General features: G+C 33.9%; 1 protein-coding gene across 1 annotated transcript in view; it reads right to left on the bottom strand.

Moving 5' to 3' along the window:
- Window positions 1-25,059, bottom strand: part of DCDC2C (doublecortin domain containing 2C) — a 47,446-nt gene that overhangs the window by 8,340 nt on the left and 14,047 nt on the right. The window contains exons 5-10 of the mRNA XM_062573109.1: window positions 22,150-22,287; window positions 15,373-15,427; window positions 9,213-9,366; window positions 8,113-8,213; window positions 4,314-4,376; window positions 3,253-3,294 (exon numbers count right to left, since the gene is read on the bottom strand). Of these exons, the coding sequence (XP_062429093.1) occupies window positions 3,253-3,294; window positions 4,314-4,376; window positions 8,113-8,213; window positions 9,213-9,366; window positions 15,373-15,427; window positions 22,150-22,287 (553 nt within the window). The remainder of the gene's footprint in view (window positions 1-3,252; window positions 3,295-4,313; window positions 4,377-8,112; window positions 8,214-9,212; window positions 9,367-15,372; window positions 15,428-22,149; window positions 22,288-25,059) is intronic.

Here is a 25,059-nt window from a genome sequence, read left to right as displayed (position 1 = left end):
CTGTAAATAAATTCTTATTTGATTGCTATTAACACTACAGGATATGGAGCTTCAAAAGACACCAAAAATTATTCTAGTATTTTATGTGAAGTGCCTAAAGTCCCTTTTAGATAAAGGAAAATCCTAGAAATTAAGTCTGATATTAAAGAGGATTAGGATCATTTTGTTTCACTCAAAATACTGTTCTAACTCTACATATGCATATAAATACATAAAAAATAAAAGAAAAATTCTATGACACTGAAACTAGTTGTTTATAAAACAGTTGTTCAAAAAACATTTTTTCTGATGTCCATCTCCCTTTGGAACACACACTCAGAACATATATATTAAAAAATTTTAAATGACATTTTAACAAATGAATTTCAGAACATAAAAAATCAAAAATCTGTCTGAATCAGTAATTAGATTTTTAGGAAAGCATGACTCACAGAGTTCATCCGCTCATCTTCCAATTTTAAAAGGTACTGATCATCAAGAGCCAAATTTTAAGATGTTAACACCAACATCAGGTACCTTAGTTTTGAGGAGTTCCATTCAAGATACCTCAAAATAGCCCAATTTACAAAAAATAGTCTGTGCACCAATCTCCTGTGAAACAACCAACCTTAATATGTGTTAAGGTGGAGATGAACAAATCAGATTACCAGAAATTACTACAGTTTGCAACTTAAAATCTGAATGTATTCATTTTAATTCTCACTAGTACAACATATTTGGCTTAATTTCAATACACTTTTAACACACTTAATTCAAATTACTGGATCATTTACATTAAAAGATAGACAGATTTGTATAAGGGGCTGCACTGTTTATTCTTGGTTACCTAAAGCATTTCACTTAGGTATAATTCAAGAGGACCAAAATAAGAAGCCTAATCTGTTTAAGCCATCAGTGGACATTCAGAGGTGGAATAGGATGATTCAGAGCATCTAAAGCAAACTAAAATGATTGGTATGTATTAATTTCTCAACTACAGAAATATAGAGCCTATCCATCTGAGTCTATGTAGGTCTTTATCTAATAAAGAATATCAAAAAAATACTTGTTACAGAGTTTTCTAGTCAAATCCCATAAGGTAATCAAGTGAATATATTAGACATTTGTTAATGTAGTTATTCAACATTCAGTCCAGGGATTTTTGTAAGAGGAAAAAGATAACATTTTCTCTGTTACAACTATTACTTTTATCTTGGATTGCCAAATATACCACTTTTTTTTTTTTTTTTTTTTTTTTTTTTTTTTTTTTTGCAAACAAAACTATGGATAAAAATGTTAACTTTTGCTCAAAGTCTTTCAGTGAAACACTGCAACAACTGAGTTTCAATGTCTCCAAAAAAATAAAGCACAGAATTACTGCCTGCACTCTTGATGGGCCTCTCCTAATTACAAGATTAATAGAGAAAAGAAAAACAACTCTTTAAAATCTGCAGAAGATACAAATTCTAAAGGATACTGAATAACTGGAAAGAGAATTTTCTCATATAAATGGAAGCTTTGCACCAGTGTCAACTTAAATGAAATTTGTTATACATATATGTTTTTTCATTAGATTAGAAAGGGAACATTTTTTTTATTGCAACACAAAATAGTTTAAGGTGTCACATCAGCAAAGAAGTTTTACTTCTCTTTCTATACAAGACAGAATTTAAATACTTACAATTAAGGACACACTTAAGTTATGTCCTGAACACTGATGCTTTCCTGGAGGCAGCCTAAGATTATTAATGTACTATGACACATAGTTTAAAAAATTACTAATCTTGAAAGATGAAAATTTCTGTATGATCCATGTTAATATGGTCTACTTGTCTTTTTCTTACCCCATCTAATAGCCTAAATTTTAGCAAATAAATTCTTATATTTAGTAAAGAAGTTGCCTCCTCTCAATGGATAATTACTCATTACTCTTAAGTAACGGCTGAGTTTGTGTAAGAGAATTCCTACAGGAGACAATCACAAATGCTGATTTTCTAATACATCTCATAGGCTTAAGAAGAAACATCGAAATGATTCATTCTCAGTTTCTACACTTTTTATAAGTAAAGCAAGATAAGACTTTCAAATGTTAACACAAGGTGCAAACATCCAGTACTAATCATTTAACCTAAAATCATCAAAATGTCCTAGAAAAAGAAAAGCAATATTACGTTTGTTAATAAATTCCAAATAGGACTGCATTAATTAGCTGTCTATAAAACAAATTTGATATGGTATATGCAATGTGAGGTATTATCACTGGTACTCAGAAATAGTCCATGTGGAAAAGTAAAATCTCCTGATTTGAGGAACTAAATGATCAAATGTCAAGCATTTAAATAGATCCTGGTTGAGTACTTTGCAAAATAAAGTTGTTGGATGCTATTACAACAGTTTCTACTTGTCTCTAATGCAAAGTTATCCTAAGATCTTTCTAGCAGAGGATTCCTTCCTGCTCTCTGGATGTACACAGTTATGTATATGCTCAGCATTAAAAGGTAGAGAAGCATCCTCTCTCTCTGACTCCAAAATAAAGGTGCCATGCAGAGTCAATTTATCTGACTTTTATTTACAGCTGTAGAAGGAAAATACGCCAATTAAAAGGGATCTAGTATAGACTAGTGAAGCTGACCTACCATAGTCTTACTCAATAGCTCTGTTTTCCTATTGTATCTGCTTGCTGATTATCTGCCAAAAATAAGCTAGTTATTGTACCTTTTTTTTTAATTAGCACTGCAAAGACAGCACAACTATGAAAAATGACCGGCGTCTGATTATTGCCCATAAATCATCAACAGAATCTCTCATTAAGGGCCTATTCCTGCCAACATTACCTATCTCACCTGAGATAAAATGAGAAAATGCATCCTTGAATTCACTCAGTGAACAACAAACATAGAACCAAAGGACACCATATTTTCAAACTCACTTTAGAATATAGCAGTTGTACTTACAAAGCAAGATTTTAGCTTCTAATTTCTAGAACTAATTAGAAAATGAATTTTTGTCCCAATACTATTTTCAACATTTTGAATTTAGTTTGTGTTCTGAATCAAAAAGAAAAGTCGAATTAGTGGAAAATAAACAGAGCAAGAAAAAGGCAGACAGTAAGGTGCTATTGCGCTTTCTGTACTACAGCTTTCTAGCGGAATCTGCACTCTTTATACAGATATAAATATCCGTAAATTTTCCCCAAATCTCTAGGACTGCCTGCAGTTCAAGGCACTTCTATTCAGGAAACAGTAGCTAATTCTTTTTCTTCTTTAAACAAACCTTTTCCGGAGTATCCTCAGAAGTCAGAGCATCTGCTTCAACCTATACCAAAAAGTATACAGCAATTAATTCACTGAATTTTTAACTGTAGTCCCATTATCAGCATTTTCAATGTTGGTTTCAGTTAGAGATTCACACACTGAAAACACATAAATAACATTTAGCTTTCACACATGCAACTGTTCTAATTGAAAATTCTTTCAAGTTTCATATTTCAATAATTAAACAAATTTGGGTTTTAAAACAAGATTTGCTTTTGTTTTAATTTCATTAAATATACTAAGAAGTGGATTATAGGCATTTCTTTTATCATAAGTAGCAGAAAGACATCTGGTTCAGTGATAGAGAGATTTTGACGTAGCAGCAATGCCTTCCAGATTAATCATTACCTCATAAAGCATTCATACAAGATGAATTTATTAGCCCTATTGAAGTCAGTGACAAAACCTCTACTAATTTCAATGTCATCAGGATTTCTGTCAAAGCATTCAGCTTTGCCCTTTCTCTTACAATACTTTTAAAGAATGAGTAAAAATCTAAGCCACTTTTTTTAAAAGTCAAGTACCTAATTGGAGTAAAATCAAAATAAATATATTTGGGCAAACATACACATAAATAGACTTATATCCATTGCTTCAATAGATTTTCAGCTGTATGGTATTTTAAATTTTGATTCCAAAGGAAAAGAGGCTACTATTTGTATCTAAATGTTAAGTCAAATGCGTTCAAGTTTCTAGTTAAAACTGATTCAATGATATTGAAATTTGATGAGTTACTACTGTAACAACAATAGAAATCTGATTACTGAATCCTAAAGGACTTTCATCATCTTTTAATAATACAGATGTCCTGAGATAAACAGTTTAGTGAGATTTCAGGCACATTGGAACGAAACAAAAAAAACCAAGCTCATTAAAGTCTGCATTATACCCTTTAATCAAAACTAGATGAATTGGTTTCATGTTCAGAATCAAATGCAAATGCTTTACATTCTGCTTTATAGATCTAGCTTACATTTAAAATATGTACACTCTCACATTTAAAAACCAGGAAAATCTAACCTCATTCACAGTATCGCTGGTAGGTGCTGGAATTTCTTCCTCTTGTACTATCTCAGCTGGAATCTACATATATAAAAATCAAATTAGCTCTTCCTAATTTACAGACTTTGCATACTAGCCATTAAAACTTCCCTTATAATAGTTGCATTCTTACTTTTATCATTAATTTCATCTTAATTTCTGTTTACTTATAACTAATATTTGGTGATAAAATAAAAAGAATTAATATTAATTTATTTAATTCCTGAATCACATACATACAGAAAAGCATTTACATACATATTAAGAAGATATGATATAAAGACATTGCTCAAGTCAACACTTTATTTCAGGGGGAAGTATATACTTCAGTGAGATTTTTGCTTAAGCAAGAGCTAGAGGATTTAGCTCAAAGTAATGAAATAATGAATTATTCTAACTTCATATTCACAAAGAAATTCAGGGCTTATAAATAATTTAGCCAAATCAAAATTAATGACAGTGTTTGAACGTGAATTAGAACAACCATACGAAAGAAAAGTCTCACAATTACAATACTAAAAGCATTCTGCTAAATTAAGAAGGCTAATATTTATCTTTTATTATAGGGTTACTGAGAAAACACTTATTTTACAGAAGCAAGTCATTAGAATCTAACTTTTGCTCTTGTTAAAATTTACAAGAATTTAAACAAGTGCTGCAGTTTTTTAGTATTTTGACAAAATGCGTTGTCCCTTCCCGCTCTTCTCGTGGCACATAAACTTCGCCTGGTGCTGGGCCACAACCAGTTTGTGTTTCTAAGCTGCCATCGCTGTGACATCACTGGCACTAACAGGAAAATAAGCAGCAGTCTTTGGTCCACTGTCCAAATGCTTGGTTTTCTTTTCAATATTGTTATAAAACTTTATCTAAAGAAATAGAAAAGTTTTATTTTGCAAATGCAAACGTAGACATGTAGGCTTTCATCAAAAGGTAATGGAAAACTGGGTAAAAAGGGTAAAAGGCAGAAAAGAGAAAATTAACTAAAAGGCTTCGCTACTGAGGAGTGTTGCAATAGTTACATAGAATTACAGGATTCTTATTAGATGAATAAAATAAATATGTGAAAACTCAAATAAATGCATTCCAAGGACAGTTTCATTTAAAGTGAAGATGTAATGCAAATGTAAAACAACTCTTCTGGAAGATTGATCTTATACATACCGATTCCTCAAGCAAAGAAAAATATTGATATAGCCCCATAGTTGTTTAACTTAAAGAAAAATGAACATCATAATTTTATATGATAAGTATATGCCAAAAATGAACATATATATTCCAAAAATGAACATGTTTTTACATAAATATTTGTTGCGCCCTCTTATTCACATTCAACTTTATTTTGTAACTCGCTTGTCTTTTATATTTTTCTCTTCGTGTGTTGTTTTTGTTCCCACCTCCAAATTTTCTTAATATTTCCAGTTCTCTTTCTCCTAGGTCTTTAATGCTTCTTTTCATTGTATTTTCTGAATCTTTTTATCCCATGGCCTCTTGAACAATTGATTATTATCTTCCCTTCTTCCTTATGCTCTCTCTTCTTTTATGTTCCTATTCTATTTTCTATAGCTCAATCATGTCTTTTCCAACTACACTATCAAGCATAGCTTATTGCTGGCTAGCTTAGTCATCTGGGCATGTATTTCTGTAGTGAGGATGGTACACAAATGAAACTATCAGTGGCAAACTAGCTGCATACAAAATGGCAATACATAACCCAACTGACCTTACGCAATGGACTGTCAAATGCAAAAAGTAATCTGATTGAAGATAATTGCAGATACACAAAAGAATAAAGTTGAAACCTCAACAGTTATAAAAAGATAATAAAATGGTACTGTTGTTAGTTGTATCAATAGCAAGTAACTCTCTTCCAGATGTTGTTTTGCTTTTTCCATTTGTGATCTGCACTTTATGGAGAATTTGTATTTTAATGCCACAGGTTGTATGAATTTTCTACTAAGATCTTTCATGCCAATGTTGCTCCCTGAGTAATATCTGTTCCATGAATAAACAGATGACTTCACTTTTCTGTGTTATCCATTCACTTTAAAATACAAAAATAAAGACTTTAGTGTGAGAAGTAGTTTGACTTGACAGATAAATTGAGTGAGAGATTTCAGAGAGGGTGATAGGTCAACCTTTCTAGAACTGAAAGACTCTAGCATCTTTCATCAGATGTTTTTGCAAAAAGGAAACATAAAAGCTTTCTTTTATTTTGACCTCTTCCAAAATATCGCCAAAATAAAATATTACAGGATCCTGACTAGTACATTTTTCTCTTTGTTTCTTTATTTTTAGAATATCTGCTGCCCCATTTTTAACTAATATTTTGGGATATGAATCAAGCACATGATTGTTAAGAGATATTTAAAACACTAAACAGCTGCATTTCCTTCCTTTTTGTGTGATAAATACAAGGCATCTGTTGAACTGGATAAATATATATCAAAATACATATTAAAATCACCTTCATTGACTAACTGCTTAGGGAAAAAAATCTTTTTGTTAGAAATCAAATTAGTTTTAACTTTTATGTCATATCATAAAGCAAAATCACAGCATTCTCCTACAAGGATGACATATGTCTAAATCCACATCCAGATTATTTTTCACTTATATCTGTAACAGTTTATACATTTATAAAGATTATACATATATATATATTGCTACAATTTATACATATTGCTATCTAAGAAGAATAGTAATTCTAGGATTTAAAAAAGTTAATAAACAATAGTGTCTGCTTAGTCATGGTTTCTCCTATCTTGGACGGCATCAAAATGACTACCATTCAGGATAGCTACATTAGACCCTTTTACATGCTTTTTATCTTTTCAGATATTTAAACACTATAGATACAGTAAGTATTATAAAATTATAAGAAGTAGTTTATTTATTGTAACTATTATAAAATGAATGTAAATGTAAATGTAAAATACGATGTAAAAATGCATATGCCCATAAAAGCCCCATGAATTAACTTAAATATTGAAATGAATTATATACAAATGAATAGAATGAATTGATGATTTAATGATTTAAACAGAATGATCATGAATTAAGAATAGAAGAAATGATGACTTTTGACACACAGTCTTCTCCTATGGGCTTGCTGAACTATACATATGGAATGTACCTGTTTATTATTGGTTTTAAGGAGGAACTATACATGTTCTTGATCTAGTATCATTGTCAATTTGCCTGGACAGAATAGAATTAGTTCAGCTTTCTTTTAGTCAGACAGTTTAATTGCTTATAGAAAATGTATATACATTCCCTCAGCACAGAAACAGAGCATAATTTTTTTAAAGCAAACCACCCTCCTACCCTCCAGGAGAAAAAGCACAAGAAAATCCAGGTGTTCTCTTGCCCTCACTTCTGAGCAGCACTCTGGTATGCACCATTCTGTTTTTTCTCTACCATGATATCACCAAGGTTTTGAATCAAATAAAAAGTTGTATGAGCTCACAGATGAAGGCTCAGGTTCTGATCCTAGTATGTTGACAGTGAGGAGAGCAAGAGTCAAGTCATAAATCTCTCTGGCAAAGACTCAATAATCAAGAGGAAACTTCTTAAGCCTTTTATTTAATCTCTTATACCATGAAGTTGTGAGGTTATTTTAAAATGTCTAACTTATTTTTCTGATGTTCTAGCAAAACAGCTTTAAAAACAGAAAATTTTCATATTTTTGGACATTCTTGTTTCAAGAAAAAATGAGTAGTTCCATCTAAAGGGTTCTGGCCAACTCGCGATCACATTACGGAATCTGTCTTAACGGTACCTGATCAATAGGCATCTCCACTTGAACGTTTTTGTCATCTTGTACTTCTTCTGCTCCTTCAACTTCTTCTCTTGGTTTGTCTGCTTTAAAGATACTTGGTGCTGAAACTTAATGAAAAATTTTGCTTTGAAATTCCAAATACATGCTTCTACATTCCTTTCACAACAGCAAACTCAGCAAATCCTTTAAAAAAGCTCAGTGTCTTCCTTTATACTGAACTTTCAAATTTACAATATGAAATTCCACTTGAAAATGTCATATAATAAAGTAAGTGGGTTTAATGTCTAGAACTGAATGAAATATTTTCTGTGAATTACCTCTAAGCTGAGCTGACTTTAAAGAATACATTGAACTATACCTGAAAAAAAAATTCGGGATTTAAGCACTGCTCATAAGTTCATCTGGAAGGTAGAACCCTCCTCCTTGCACAGTGCAATATCTAAGATTCTCTTGTAGATATGTAAAATTTCCAAACATTCTAAAAACACAGGAAAAAATGGAAGGAACAAAAGAAATACTTCCAAAAAAATGGACAACTGGGAAGATTAAGAGTGACTAAATTATTATTAAATACATTCACAGAACAACTTTATGTTTTTTGCTTTCTAATAATATCAGACACTGATATTTGAGGTGGAGTTGTGCCATATATTGTGAATGCTAGGTGCATTTCTTGCATTAATGTACATCTACAGCTCCTTTTTCTATTTTTTATACATTTTTATATATATTTGTGTATTCTATATACAAAATAGTATATTTTTCCCCACTGACAAAATATACTGTTTCTCAGATATATAAATAAAGACCTATCAATACATGCACACAGGAAAATGTTTTGTAGATTAAATTGAAGATGTTATCCCTGTATCTAGTCATTACTTCTTGGACATGTTCAACAACCTGCAGCTAACGCTGTCCTACAAGGAATTCCCTGTTCTCTCCTACTCATTCTGCTATCTCAATTACTTAGGTATTTTTATAAACTGGGGAGTAGCTCAGAGAGGAAAGGCTGAATTAAGTTCATTCCATAATACTTAAGCATCTCAGAACTGATTCATATTTCCTTAAGACATCACCTATTTGTTATGCTGTTTTACCTGTAGCAAGTGCTGGATCTGAAGTCCTTTCAGGACTTGCCTTCTTGCTTTTGCCATTAATACCTGAGTTTGCTTTTTCATCTTTTATTTTTGCATTTTCAACTGGTTTTCCTGGAGGTCTACTGGAAGATCTTCTGGCCCTTGGCTTCTCTGACTAGCAAAACATAAATAGAGAATATCAAAACGGATATCAAAACAGTTTTTGGTACATTGACAACCATGCCAAAATAATCTGTTTGTACCTTTGAGCACTTAGTGCTGGCAACACATCAGGTCCAGTGTATCTACAATCTGTTTTACTTTAGCTTCTTAAAAAGGTTCCTTTGATTTTGCAAAAGAGAGAAAGCAGCTACAGCTTTTCTACACATATTCTCATATTTTTGTTATAGTGTAAAATCAGCAACTGTAGCTAGAATGCATAGATTTCATTAGTAACTTTTTAAAAACTATTTTAATATTTTTTACAAATTTGTAAGTGATCTTTATACAGAACTATGTCATGATGTGATCTTAATTGTTCCTATAATTTCCAGAGCTAAGTCATTAATTCCTCATCATCAGTCCTCTTAAAGGTTACATACTGATAAATCTGTAGTTCTCCATACTATACAGTTGCAGAAGATCTACTTTAAGGGGACATCATTGTCAGTATGATCCCAAAATCTCATTTTGGCCCTCCCTTCCTCTTCAGCAGAGGATTATTAGTCTTCTGCATTCTAACCCACTTCTTGAACTATTTCTGGACTTTGCCTAACAGCTCTCATGCATTTATTATGCAAACAATCCTGAATCCTTGCATCTTCCTTTCACTCTGACTGGACTTTGATTGAATCCCCGCTAGGAATTCAAGAGCTACATCAGGCCAGGATTTAGATTTAATTTCTCAAGGTATTACAAGTAGCCAAAGTTTGTGTAACATCATTGCAGCGTTATTTCTAGTGACTAACTATGCATTATGACTAATGCATGTGGAACTTTCATACATACTGCATCTGCTGTATTACTAGCAGAAAACAAGAGAGTAAATAATAAAGAAAAGGTCAACTGCACAATATAAAAACTGCTCAATATTCAAAAAACATTGAAGGTATATATATAACTAATTTTATTCATGAAAATATATTTTATTTTCATACTATGATCTTTCCCATGAAGAGAGATTTTAAAGATTACACCTGTGAAATTTAGGCAAGATACAAAGAAGAGGGAACAGAATAAAAGCATATTAAATAATAAGTGAAGCATAGACATCTTAATTCTGGAACAGCAGAATAGTCAATAAAATTATAACATAGATAAAAACAAATGTAACTTTTATTATATGACAAACACTCTTACCATCAAAGGAAACAATGAATACAATAGCTTAGTAACAGTTAGAGGATGACTTACATTTACACATAATTATATTAATTTGTAATCTAACACATTTATGAGATAAAACCAAGATACAAATCAAACTTTTGATTGAAATTGAAAACATTTAGGAGGAAATTCTTCTGTAAGTAGTACTGATGTTCCTCCACAATTACCCATCTCTAATGAAGTGAAGTGAAGATAGTTGTCATCCTCAAATACTCTACAGCATAGTCACAGCAGCGGAGTACCAGCTGCAGATTTGAAACCCATAAAGCTAGAAAAAGGTTCTAAAACTTAGCTCTCTCATTCTCCAGATAAGTCACGTAATAGCTAAATTGTTCATGAAAATTACTTCTCTCTTCCACTGCACTCCCCTTCTCCCTGTGTTTTGTAAAAGAGAGTGGTCCAATTCCTTAAATGCAGAAGGAGTCCTAACTTCAGAAAAGTAACAAAATTTCAGATATATCCCTTTTATCATCTTTTTCTACTAGCTGATAGAAAATCAGCTATTTTCTATCAACTAGATAATCAGCTATGTAGGATGCTACAGTGGATGTAATGAGCTCCATTATGGAGTGTCTGAAAGCTTGCTTACATGTCTGCTTCTAGTGATAGCTGCACTGGCTGGAGTGGATGGTGTTTTGATATAAAAAACGAATTCTGATGAACTATCATATAAACTGTTTAAACTAATCCAGCCAAATCTAAATAAAAACAAAAAACTCAGTTAGCAGAGCTAAGATGGTGATAGCCTCTTTCAGGACCACAGCCAAGCGGCAGGAACGCACAGAGGTACCACTCTCTTCAGTGGCACTGCTGCTGCCACAAAATGACCAGCTTTCTGATTACATCTGAAACTCTGACCAAGGTGTGTGTCCCAGCTCCTAGGCTGGGTCTTGGTGTGTTCGCTGGCTGTATCACAGCTCCATGCCAGCAAAAAATCCAGACACATGTAAACTCACACATTCATATATACATGCTCTGTTTTCCAAATGCAAGGAGATTGCACACACATGGTTCAGAGAACAGAACCACAGTGGTTCATCTGTGCCCACTGTTTAGATGTCGTATCTCAAGTCTAGCTCTTTTCATGAACAAACGATGTAACTAGCAGTTTTTGAAAGTTAATTCCAATATATGCGCTCCAAAATTTATTTGCTTTCATGCTTAGTAGTGTCAGTGTCTCAATCTCTCTCAAACATGTCAGTGTCTGAATATCTGATGTTGTGCCAAAAGTCTTCAAAGGAGCTGCTTTTCTATAAACCTCAGGGTATCTGTAGGAAGGAAGGAAAGCAGGAGCCTAGAAACCATAATCAGAGTATTCTAGCCATCACTTGGTCACAAGTCTTAAACAAGAAATTTAAGATCCAGAATGCTCTTTTCACTATTCTGGAACATTGTCAATGAACTGAGAATAGAGTATCAAAGTTAATGAGCCATAGCTACAATACTATTAAAATTATATTTTGTCATTTTTGATTAGAATCAAATAATGTTTCATTTTGAAAAGCAGATCTTAGATAGCAATAAATCACTTTTTATCTGTTTTTTTCTGTTGAAAAATGAAGAAATATACCCTGAACTTTGCTTTTTGTAGTATACTGTGATACAAGAGCCTTTGTCAACTTTGCTCAAAATTTTGTAGTTTATCTTCAGTAGCCCTAAGCCCAATTTGCTAATTTCTGCGTTATGTGAAATTCTGAAACAGTATTTGACAATGAAATGTGAAATTTTCATTTTATGAGAAAATGCTCATCATCAAGTAACGTATTTCACTAGTGAAAATTGGACAGAAGTAAAGAAGTGCCTACTTTTTGCTTTATTTTAATGTAAACAGTAATATACTTTTCAATATATAAAAGAAGAGAATGGGTCAAAAGTATATGCTCAGAAGTAAGGATTCTCCTATGTGCAAAATGGTGAAGTACTTCCTTCACATCATGTGACATTTTATCAAAAATAATAAGTAAACTCAAAATCTTCCTGTGCTGGGTACTTAGATGAATGACTATAAAATTAGTCACCTGATTGTTCTGTGGTCACTTTGTGACCTTTAGTTGGCAGTAATAAACACAGAATCTTTCCTTCAAATCTATGGATGTTTAGGCATAAGCTGGCATTAAAAAGGGGAAGATTCACATGGATAGTAACCTTCAATGAGAGGAGTATTGCTAGAACAGCTTGCTTCTGTAAGTATTACCAGAAGGAAGAAAATGAGGGTTAATACATAAAATAGGCTTTTCATGATCGAAAGCTAGTCTCCAAGCATTTTATATTAAATAACGCTTCTGTCTTGCACACAGGAATTCAATTTACGATGTCTTAGTTGGAGAGCGTTCAGAAGAGTTTTCTTAGAGTCATTCTGAGGAGTGCCAGATAATTTACACAAGACATAGGGTGCTTGTCAGTCTTTAAAATGTATGCTGTGCTTTTTCAAATGTCAGAAACAGCTTATGTTAATAATAGGCTTGAAAGAGGGTCTGTCACCAGGGGAAGCTACCAGTTTTAAGATATAGCTATCTAAAAGCAATTAGAAAGAGATGGAAGCTGTTGACATTCAGTAATCCCAATTTTGCTCCATCTTCCAAGTCTTTGAAACAACTGGACAGATGGATCTATAATTAAAAACCCTGTGATTTCCATATGGTATTCTTTATGAAAGCTACTTTGGGAATCAAGGACTGTTTATTATTTGTTGTGGATAGGGAATTTGATGTGGGATTTTAAAAAGCATTCTGGATAGATATCAGCCCAGGATTCCTCATGAACAACACTTTTGCTTACGTCACTGATATGACTCGCATAAACGAGAATATAGGACATAGTTCTGTTTTATGATCATGTTGGAACATTTCTGACTTCAAAGTGTCTTGAATATTGAGAGATTGATTCTTAGTTTAACCATATTCAGTATTTTATCTGTAATCCAGATGATGATATAATCTCTCACGATAAAGTTTGTGGGAAGTATAAAGATTACTTGAATAGCAAACAAGGAGCGCAGGATATTGTTACAGAATAGTTGCAGCTAACTTAAATGTCAGTAGTTATGTTTTAATATATCCAAATACGATTAAACATATCTCCAGACAAAGATTTTTATCTAAAAATAAAGAGACATTCTTGATTTGAAGGAAATAACTGTAAGGAGGAAGTTGCTATAGTTGGCTGTCTCATGAAAAACTCTCAGAGCAAAAGATGCAAGGTGACAAAGGCTGACAAGTGCAAGTTACTACATTCCGATGAACAACATTTGTTAGGTCATGACTAGCACTCTCTGACCAGTTCTGGTATGGCATGGGAATATGAAAGCTCAGAGATCTTTAAAAGATACAGGAGTTGGAAAATAGCCTTTATTTAAGTGTGTGTTCACAGAAATCAATCTATTGAGCTTACTGAAGTTCACTTACACTTACCTGCCCACTTACACTTAAGATTAGCTACTTATTCATGTGAGAGAGATCTGACAGTAGGGGAGCTTTTAAGCTTCAGATAAAGGCAAAAAAAAATCCAGGGGGATGAAAGTTGAAGAGATAAATGCAGCCTTGAAACAAAATGATATTTTCTGGTGGTGAATATAATTAAATACTAGAATAACTTAATAGCAGTAATGCTGTACTGCCTGTTACTTGGAGTTTTAAAGACAGTGAAATCTCTTTTGAAAGGAGATGTTTGATTTTGTTTCTGTGAAAAATCTACCACATGTACACACTATGCATCAGATTGGATAACCAAGGATTCACAAATCCTGGACAAAAGGACTGGAAAGAAACAGACACCAAGTCTATCACTTTCTCCAAGTGGATTCAAGCGCAACAAAACCATTCCCAACAAACAGCTGTGAGGATCTGACTCATAAAAATCTCTAGTGATGATATTCCACAATTTCCTTTGTATTTTCTTCCAGGAATTAACAATCCTTACAAAGAGAAAGTTTTTCTCTCTCCAGAAGTTGATCTAAACTACGGTATTTCATAATGAAGTTTAAGCTCACTGCTTTCTGGGCCTTTACACTCTGAATATGATGAAATTACTCACATGCTTCTTTGCATCTTGACATAATAGTTCCTATTATCTTTAGAGTATATGAATAATTGTAATTAACTCATTGAAAAAATGAAATTAAAAAGCACTTGTAGCATTGTAGGTAGTTTACAGACATTTAATAAGATGATCTCTTCAATTATGACTTGTATCTTGATAATTTCAGTCAGTTAACCAACAGACATGATGTGTTTCACAGTCTAAGTCAGACAGAAATAGCTCTGCTATGCAGACTTTCAAAGTCTGAACAACTGACACGAAAAACAAAACAGTTTGGGATTTTTCTTGATTTATTTTTTAATTTTACACTTTGGTACGTGGATTTTCAGTCTAATAAAAACTTTTTTATCTTTAAAAAGTGCATATAAACTACTTACTTGTACAATTCAGAGAAAAAGTAAATTCAGCATAGAGTGACTAAGCAGAATTAAGACTTAAGGACTTGGGGATGAAGATCAATGTAAAAACATTGAAAGTACATTTAGGTAATTTACTTTCAGGTTCAAAATTTACACATATGTCTTTACAACTATCTACACTTAATTTACTTACAAGGCAATATTTAAATCAACACAATTGAATTCTGTAATTCCTACTGAGATTTTCTGTAATTGAAATTACAATAGAGTTTTATTTTCTTGTCAGCTTTTACTGTAACATTACAATATCTCATAATATATCAATTAAATAAAATACTACCAAAACATACCCCAGAAACATATTTAAAATGCATATCAAAAGTCATGATTTAACTTACTCTTGCCTTTTTCTTTTTAGATCTTCTTGAAGATGCTCGTGATTCACCATATAAGCTAAAAGGCAAGTAATGCATAATTTGTTGATTTTGAATGAAAAGTATTACACTGGATTTCCATTATTTTCTTATTATTAAATAACTCTAATAATGCTGTCAAACCTTTCTTTTCATCCACTGAGCAGTTTCAGCATGGAGGGAGTATTTAAACTATAACAAGGGACTACATTAAAACGTAGTACTTTCAGATGCACATGAATGGTTTAGCTTCAACATTAAATATTGATCCCTACAAATTGAATGTACTACTTAAAGAACTATTAAGTGATTGGTTTACAAAGTCAAGAAATGGATATATCAATTGTACCAGAAAGGTGTTAGGTAGGTAGTCAGCCTGAAAGCAATTATGTCTTTGCTGAATCTTATTATAACAAAAAAAATCCCATTAGCTCATATGTCCTGCTTTCCTCAGGAGTCAAAGGAGAAAGAAGAATATGCTCAGATCATTCGTTTGCAAGACTGAGGCTTTTAATTATAAAAACAAAATACAAGTTTTCTGTAAGATAAAATAATGAATTTTGATCTTCAGTGACAACCTAAAATCCAACTAATCACGATCTGAATTATGGCTAAATATTATAGAGTTAATGAAGTTATAAAATAATTATGAGCAGATGTACAAGATTTATATCATTGCTTTCTCAATACCATTATTTTTTGAGCAAAAGTCCTCCTGAAAATAGCCAGCATAATTTTACCAAAGCAGTGATAATAAAATACTTTTAAACACGATGAAACCGCAGTATAGAGTTAAATTCTGAAAAAAATCAAAGTAATTTTAATTTTTACATCAGAACTTGTGAATTATTGAGACACTGCTGTGAAGTATTTTTATGAAGTATTTAAACACTGCTAAATAGTATGAAATAAAGTCACTTGATTTAGTTCCCCAAAAGACCTTCAAAGGGTAGTGACTTTTGTGTGCCATCAGTCTTGCCCAAATTTACACTCCTTACGTACAAGTAAGTCTGAAGTGTTACAGTGTAAATCTTGAATTATCAACATTCAATATTTAGGTGAATATATTTCATAGACTCATGAACTAGACGACAGTTTTAAAGCAGACGCAATTGGTATTTAAAGCAGTCAGATCGAAATACTCTCCTATAATAAAAACTTGATTATTTATGCTTTTGTTCTAAAAAAAGAGGAATAAAATATCTTATTGGCAGTTTTAAACCAAACTCTAACCACCATAAATCATAATGTGTTTTATAGTTACTCAGCTCAAGTATGCACTTACAAATAAGTAATGATTATGCAATCCATTTTTTCTACTACAGTTATGCAGTCCATTTCTACTATTACAGTTATCTGTGTATAATTTTATTAGTAAGTATAATTTCTGTGGAACTTTTAATTCAGAACCAGAAGAATACATGATATTGTGATGGTATCATTAATTGCTCACTAAGTTATACTAAGACTGGGAAGATACATAAATAAAAGAACATGTAGTTTGCCCTGAGCATATCTGTTTCCATGAATTAAAGCAGTTAACAAATTCAAAGTCTTATTATTTAGAGGCTGAATTATTTGCAATATGACCAATTACCAGATCAATAAAGGAGTATTAGAAAATCAAACTTGATTTTGCGAAGAAAAGATATTTGCAAGGCACGCAACAATTACCCCTCACTGTGATCACAGAATCATAGCGCAATTTAAGGTAGAAGAGACCTCTGGAGGTCATCTAGTCTGATTCCCTGTTCAAAGGATGGCCAACACACAGTAGATGCTCCAGACCGTGTCCATTTAAATCTTTAATATCTCCAAGGATGAAAATTCCACAGCCTCAAGAGGCAACCTGCTTCAGTGTTTGGCTACTCTCATAATGAAAATTTTTCTAACACCTAACAAGAATTCTCCATGTTGCAACTTGCGTCTGTTTTCCCTTGTCCTTTCACTGTGCACCTCTGTTAAGAATCTGGCTCCATCTTTCCTGCCCTCATATTAGGTAGCTGAAATTAGCAATGATGTCTCCCCTGAGCTTTCTCTTTTTAAGGCTGAACAAACCCAGTTCTCTCAGCCTCTTCTTGTATAACATGACCTTCAGCTCCAGAATCGTAATGTCATGGTAAAATAAGCTACCTCACCAGTCTTCAAGAAATGGTGATCTAAGCTAAATCAGAGCAAGATGGAATATACTTGATTATCCATTCTTAGAAGCACTGATTGATAATTAGCTGCCCATGGAAGAGGATTTGTAAAAATCCCTCATCTTGTCAGTGTAGCCGCAGAAAGCTCATTTATTAGGACAGACATTTGAGGGGGGATCTTATCAATGTGTAGAAGTACCTGAAGGGAGGGTGTCAAGGGGATGGGGCCAAACTCTTTTCAGTTGTCCCATGTGACAGGACAAGAGGCAACAGGCAGAAACTGAAGCACAGGAAGTTCCGCCTGGACTTGAGGGAGAATTTCTTCCCTGTGAAAGTGACGGAGCCCTGGCACAGGTTGCCCAGAGAGGTTGTGGAGTCTCCTTCTCTGGAGATCTTCAAGGCCCACCTGGACCGCAACCCTGTCTAACATGCTCTAAGTGACCCTGCTGAGCTGGGAGGTTGGACTAGATGATCTCCAGAGGTCCCTTCCAACCTTACTGATTCTATGATTCTATGACTAAGAAAATTATGCTGAGGAATGAAGGCTAACATTGGTTCAAATAAAAATAATGTACTGGTTTAGGTAGTAAATTAAGAGGTTGGTACAGTACCCGAAACAAAAGTTACTAAATCAGTGAATTGGTATTAGTACTTAATAACTACCTTCTCCTCCAAAAGGAATATCAAAAGGTCACTTTCTTATAAAAGATCTAGTTTATAAAAGCATTTAGTTCCTCATCTTGCTATTGTAATTCTCCCCAAAATAATATGAATTGCAAATGAAATGCATTTATTGGCTGAAAGGCAAGATTCTGCAAATTGTGAAGGACTGCTTTAGATTTAAATTATATCAAGCAGCTTTTAAGAAAGTGTGTAAAACTGATCTCAGTAGTTACAAGATCAATTGCAAAAAATCAATGTATTTGATGGATGTTTTCTTCAGTTTAGCAATACTATTATATTAAATTTGATCCACCAAAAAAAAAAAAAAAAAAAGAAGTAATATCTGAAAGAACAAGCAGAAATACTGCTAAAACTAAAAGATAATACTGTCACAAGAACAAATGGATTCGAGCATTGCCATGAATATATTTAGGCTGGAATTCAAGTTTCTAACCGCTGAGTTAGTGAAATTCTGAAATTGAAGCAGCAAGAGCAAAAACACATTTTTCTTAAAATAGAGCTTGATTACTTCACAAAAAGGGTCCTATGACATGGTTTCATATGGTGATAGAGAGCTGGTAACACTTTTCACTGCCTCCATGGGCAGCTAAATGTCTTTCCACCTGCTTTCGTTCAGCTGAGATGCCTATTCCTGATAGAAAGTTTCTTTTATCACAGAGAACAAGAAATGTCTCCTGGAAGTTCTGCCTATGCATCCTGTTCTATTTTACCGATAGGACAGATGCTTAGAGAATTAAATACTTAAAGACACAGACACTTAAGTAAAGTCTTTCTTCAGTTAATAAAACTTTTTTAATAATAGATGTGAACAGTTAGTACACTGTGGTGTTTCTTCCAATTGCATTTTCATAAGAGTTTCTGCTTTAGAAAAGATTCTTCATGACTGAAGAATTTCATATGTTTAGCTAGTCAGAATGTAGGTTTTAGAAGGATTGGTCTGAGCCACTAAAATAACGGACAGCTCCTTTTGAAGAAAGCCCAGATAGTCTACATTCACATGTCCCTCATTTAGAAAGTGTCAGATGGTTCATAAATTTGAGGGGAAAAAATGATTTGCTCAACAAATGCACTTGATCAGTATCTAGGAAATAAATACATAAGAAAGCAAGTGTAGAAAACTGAAATGTTATAGTGTTCAATATTGGAATTTGCAGACATGAAAGTGAGTTTCATCAGACTAGGACATAACTAGTCCTCTATGCTCACAGTATCCAACTAAGAGAAATACATGACTGAAAATAGGTTTAGTGCAGGTAAGACAAGTGGGTGTTTTGGTAGAGGTAATTTGCTTCACATATGGCTTCTCCCTCTCTTAAGAGATGCCTCTGCCTAAAGATTTTCAGAATGATTTCTGATTTCAGTGGAAGTAACATTTCTGTAGTGATAGACAGAAATATTTTACTTTACCTTCTACTGGAAAAAAATAAGTATTTTCACTAAAAAGTAGTTTTTAATGACTATCCATGTATCTGGTTAGACCAATATAACATTACACATTAGTTTTTCACAATCATTCAGAAACTTTGGCTAGAACACAATATACCAGCTTATCTTTTGATAAACATATTACATCTGTAACTCCCTAGTCTGTGATGCATGACAACTTAATTTCAGACAATTCAAGATGATAATCACTTTGTATAACACATTGAATGTACGCTAAATTTAACAATACTACTACTAAATTATAGTATTTATATAAAAATTGGAAGGCTTCAGGAATTGCTAATAGAATTTTAAAAGCAGCAGAAAATCAGCCAGTGCCCAAATACTACCATTACAAGAAGTTGAAAGAAAGTTCATTCTCCTAGGTTAACAAACATATGAATACAGACTCTTTTCAGTTTAGCAGTACTGAATTAACTATTATTTTATATAATAAAATGCATTTTTCTTACATATATTCTTTTAATTTGCTGAAGCTACCACCTAACTGATTTCACCACAGCTAGAAACATACATACTCATAATATTGATTACAGAATTTCCCTGGGAGGACACAACCAGGGCCTCTTCAACTAATAAAACACATATATACTGCTCATATGCCCAGTGTCACAATCCAATGATTTAGTCTTTTTATGAGCTCTAATATTCTAACACAGCTCAGCAATTTTAAAGGAAAACTGAACATTAACCTAATAAATACCTAAAAACAGAACATACAGTGACACGACAAAACCTCAAAAAACTGCCAAAAAAAACTATTATCAAGTAAGACAGCAAACATAAGATCTGAAGAAAAAAGATGCATGCTGATAACCAAAAATATCCTAAATGAATAAAAACAATATGGGAGCATTGCCACGACAAAACAGTCAAATGTGGTATTTAACATCCAATCTACCCAGCAATTCTCAAGGGTAGCTGCTTTAGCATGTACCTAAACACTCACATAAATTCTGCAGCACAGAGAGTTTTGTGCTGTCCATGCCAACAACTAGTGAATTTCAACTACAAAATATAAAAACTGTACTATAAATATAGAATATAAACACTGTTCTGTCATTTTTATTAGACCTGTGTTTAATATCTAATGTCCTGACACTTATTTCAAAAAAAAAAAAAAAAAAAAAAAAGAAAGAAATTAGTCCACTATCTATTACTGAGAAGAAGTTTGATAAGAACATAATGACTGAAAACATCTTTTCCTGGATCTAACCTACATGAAATCTTTCAGGCTCATTAGTTAATTTAAATAAGTAATCAGAAGTCATGCACTGTCAGTTAATTAGCCATTGATGATAATAATTGAGGAACACTGTATGAAGTATAAAAATTAAAATGAAGTTGAAAACTCAGCATGAAAATAATAATAGTAAAGGTCTTTGGAAAATGCATAAACACTATCTACCTAATACAACAATTATATCTTCACAAACAGTTCAGACTAATCAACAACACACAATAGCAAGACTTTACCTGAAGTGTTAAATTCAGTAACTTCTAAGTCATGGAAAGAATCTTTCATCAGGAATGGATACTTGACACTTTACATTTATAACCATCTGTACTGAACTAAGAAGATTCTTACCAAAATTATAGGAGAAAAATCAATACAACAGTTAAATTCAGTATTATATTTTCCCTTTCAATTTAAATAAAAAGAATCCTCAGGTGCTTCAAGAAGAGAATTCTGGAAGAGTAACAGAAAATCCCTCTTAAACATGATTGACAATACATTTTAAAACATTCATAACAAATTAAAACATTAAAGCAAAGCGCTTAAATATACTATTAACTCTTTGATTTAAAATGAAACTAAGTAAAAACAGAGTTAACAGCACAGAATACTTGCCATTATATGTTAATGCTAATGACACAGAATATACCTCAATGTCCAAGAGAGGGCCAAGTTATGTCTTGTCTATGTTTTTGCATTCAATAATCCACAGATTAGCAATAATAATGCTCAAAAATAGCAAAGAAAGAAGAGTATATACATCACAACTTAAAATATCACCAAAGACAGGTACTTTCCAGTGAAATGCCACTGTCGCAGTACTTGAACTGAGAAATAAAAAACAATGTACTATACACAGAAAAACAAAAAAAAGGTAAAATCCATTTCCGCTAAATGTTTTCACTCTGAACCAACAATCAAACATACTACCAACAAAGTTACTAGTGAATTGCACGCTTACATGCTTTGTTTTGCAGCAGAGGCCAGTATTTGCCTCTGATGATTTTATATGCCTCAGTTACAATCTAAATTGCTCTAGTCTTCCTCTGCAGTCAACAGAGAGAATACGGGCAGCTCCAGAAGGGGCAATTCATTCCACACAGTTGTATATTCTCCACTGAATCTTAGTAGATCTGAGAAAGGCTAAGTTCCTAATTCATGAACTAATGATAAATGTCTAAAACTAGGTAGGAACAGCTGACTTGTGTGTTCAGCATCTTGCAGGACATGGGATTGTACCAAGAAAAAACTTACCATCGAACCTCTGATGGAACTCTAGGGGAACGCCAGTATGGTAATGGTTTGAAATTTTCTCTGCCCACTGCAACATAAAAATGATTATCTTCTAAGCCATCTGAGCTATGCACTGCATGACCATCCAGGGTGTACAACCTGTCATCAAAAGAAACAGAAGGAATGTAAATGAGTGGTTCTATTACATATATCATCCTTTCAAACTGTATGTGCATATTACCTAGGACTCGAGTCAGAGACTTTTGGTGGTCCTGTAGCAGTTCTCCTGTGGATAAGCTCCTATCCTACCCCCACAACACATACTGCCCCTCTCACCTTCAGTACCCCCATTAAAATATGAACACAACATACGATGTATAAGGGCTCCTGGAAGAAGCTCATGTCAGGCATAGCATTCCGTATTTCCCGGTCAAGAAAAGACTGTCTGAAACTGTATGAATTTCCAACATATGTGTCTAAATTTCAAGGCAAATAAACTGATGATATGTGACAGAGATTCATCTCCTGACAGAAGGGGAGATCCGTCTCCTCTTTTATATAGAACCTAGAGGGGTAATCACATAAACATTAGGTTCCATGACATAGGGGAAAAGAATCCACCATACCTTCCAAACCTTTCACATCTCAAAAATGTTAATATGTAAATGAAGCTGCGCATTGGTTGAGCAGTATGGACCACAGGATGACTAAGATAAGCACCATAGCCATTCCTGCAGGCAGGTAGTACTGCACAGTACAACATGTAGTTCTGGTGGGATACACATCTCAAAGGCAACCTTTTGCAAATGTTAAACAGGCACTATAACCCCTGGAAGGAGGTTGAGATCGTATCCAGAATAGACTTCCATCAACATCCTGTTTGGTAGGTGTGAAGCCATATTTGACATATATACACATGTAGTCTAGCATAAAGAGTTATCTGGATGTAAAGCAGCGTGAGTTTCAGAGCTGCCAGACAAGCACTTAAAATTGCCTGAGGAAAACAGATCCACTCCAAGGTGTGAAATCTTTCCTTCAGGTCCTTAAAGGGAGATCTTCCACAGCTTGTTGCATTTCTCTGAGCATGCTGAAAGAATGAAGCCAAGTGGTTTGATTCACCACTACTTGCAATGTTATGAACCAGGCTTCATCCAGTTTGATGCAGCATTCCTGATTTAAGTAATCCATTTTCCACACAGGCCATCTTATTAGAAGTCCTACAATTGCTCAAATTGTAGGAGTATTAAAATGCATCCTGAAATCCTGTCTGACATCAAACACTGACACAATACAGAGCAGTATAGACCTCTCTCAGTATCACAGAATCACAGAATCAGTAAGGTTGGAAGGGACCTCTGGAGATCTAGTCCAACCTCCCTGCTCAGCAGGGTCACCTACAGCATGTTAGACAGGGTTCCATCCAGGCGGGTTTTGACTATCCCCAGAGAAGGAGACTCCACAACCTCTCTGGGCAACTTGTCCCAGTGCTCCGTCACTCTCACAGGGAAGAAATTCTCCCTCACGCCACGTTCAGGCGGAACTTCCTGTGCTTCAATTTCTGCCTATTGCCTCTAGTCCTGTCGCACAGGACAACTAAAAAGAGTTTGTCCCCGTCCCCTTGACACCCTCCTTTCAGATATTTATCCACATTTATAAGATTCCCCCCTCAGTCTTCTCGTCTCCAGGCTAAATAGGCCCAGCTCTCACAGCCATTCCTCACAGAATAGTATGTCCTAACCTTTGTATTTCCTGTAAGCAGAGTTGAGCCTGCTGGCCTCTTTTTGAAGTTACTGCCACTGCAAGCAACATCAGGGTCAGGTATGAAACTAAGAAGACACACCCTCACTGAAGGATCTGGTAATGGCCACCCTCTGCTACATAAAAGCTTTAGGAATAAAAGTTGATTCTAAAATGGCTAGGCTATTTGGTAAAGCTATCCAAAAGACAGAAGGCAAGCATACAATACCAGTGAAAGTGCTGAGAGGGTCAAAGGAAGACACAAACAGAGTGCTAATTAATGCACCCTGCTATCCAACAGCAGGGAACAGCACTGTGTATGCAAAAATTATGCAGTTAGAGAAGTTCCAAGGAAGATCTCATGTTTCTAGCTGATAAATTGCTAGAGAAAAAAAAACCAATGCAAAAAGGAAGATATCAAAGGAAAATTCTTTGATTCTTTCTAAAGTCTCTGATTCTTTCTAAAGCACATGCTAAGCCTGCTCATTCTGTTCTGTAACAGGGAAAAACTCCAAGGGCATCAAAGGATGTGAGACTTAACAATAAGGCTATGTTCCAAGCTGGAATCATTGGATCAAGGCAAAGAAATAAAGATGAAACTGTTTTACACAACAGGAAACATAGAAAAGTGGCTTGATAAAGCCAATCGACTGAGGAGAACTGAAAGGGAAGCATATGCCATGCCTATTTTGCAGTAGTATAAACCCCACTAAAAGAAGGAAGACTTGGGGCATGTTCCAACTGCATTCCCCACTGCATTGTGTATAGGAAAAACATGGCAAAAAACACAGATGTACTGAAGTTGTGGGCATCTTAGAGGAAATGGCAGATGAATGAGGCAAGGCATTTTGAAAGGGCACTTGGGCTTGACCACAGATTCAGTATAACCCACAGAAAAAAAATCACTATGATCCCACTGTATTGCTGAGAATAAAAGATAGGAGATGAGGTGCAAAGTCTTCTCTTTTATACTACATGTCACATACAGAGGAGATGGAGAAGGAATGCATCCCCACAGAGAATAACAAGGCTAACAGTTCCAGTATTTGCACATATGTACACTCTCTCAAAAGAGAAATAAATGTTATGAGATAAATTTTTCTGTTGATATTTTCTGTGGAAAGTAATGTGTTCACAAGCTGTAAATGTGTGGTTTAGTAGTATGCAGTCCTGATTTCTTCAAATATTGTTATG

This window comes from Rhea pennata, chromosome 3 (genome assembly GCF_028389875.1).
Source record: "Rhea pennata isolate bPtePen1 chromosome 3, bPtePen1.pri, whole genome shotgun sequence".
NCBI lineage: Eukaryota > Metazoa > Chordata > Aves > Rheiformes > Rheidae > Rhea > Rhea pennata.
Note: the sequence above shows the minus strand (reverse complement) of the source record. Positions and strands in the feature narration are given on the sequence as shown.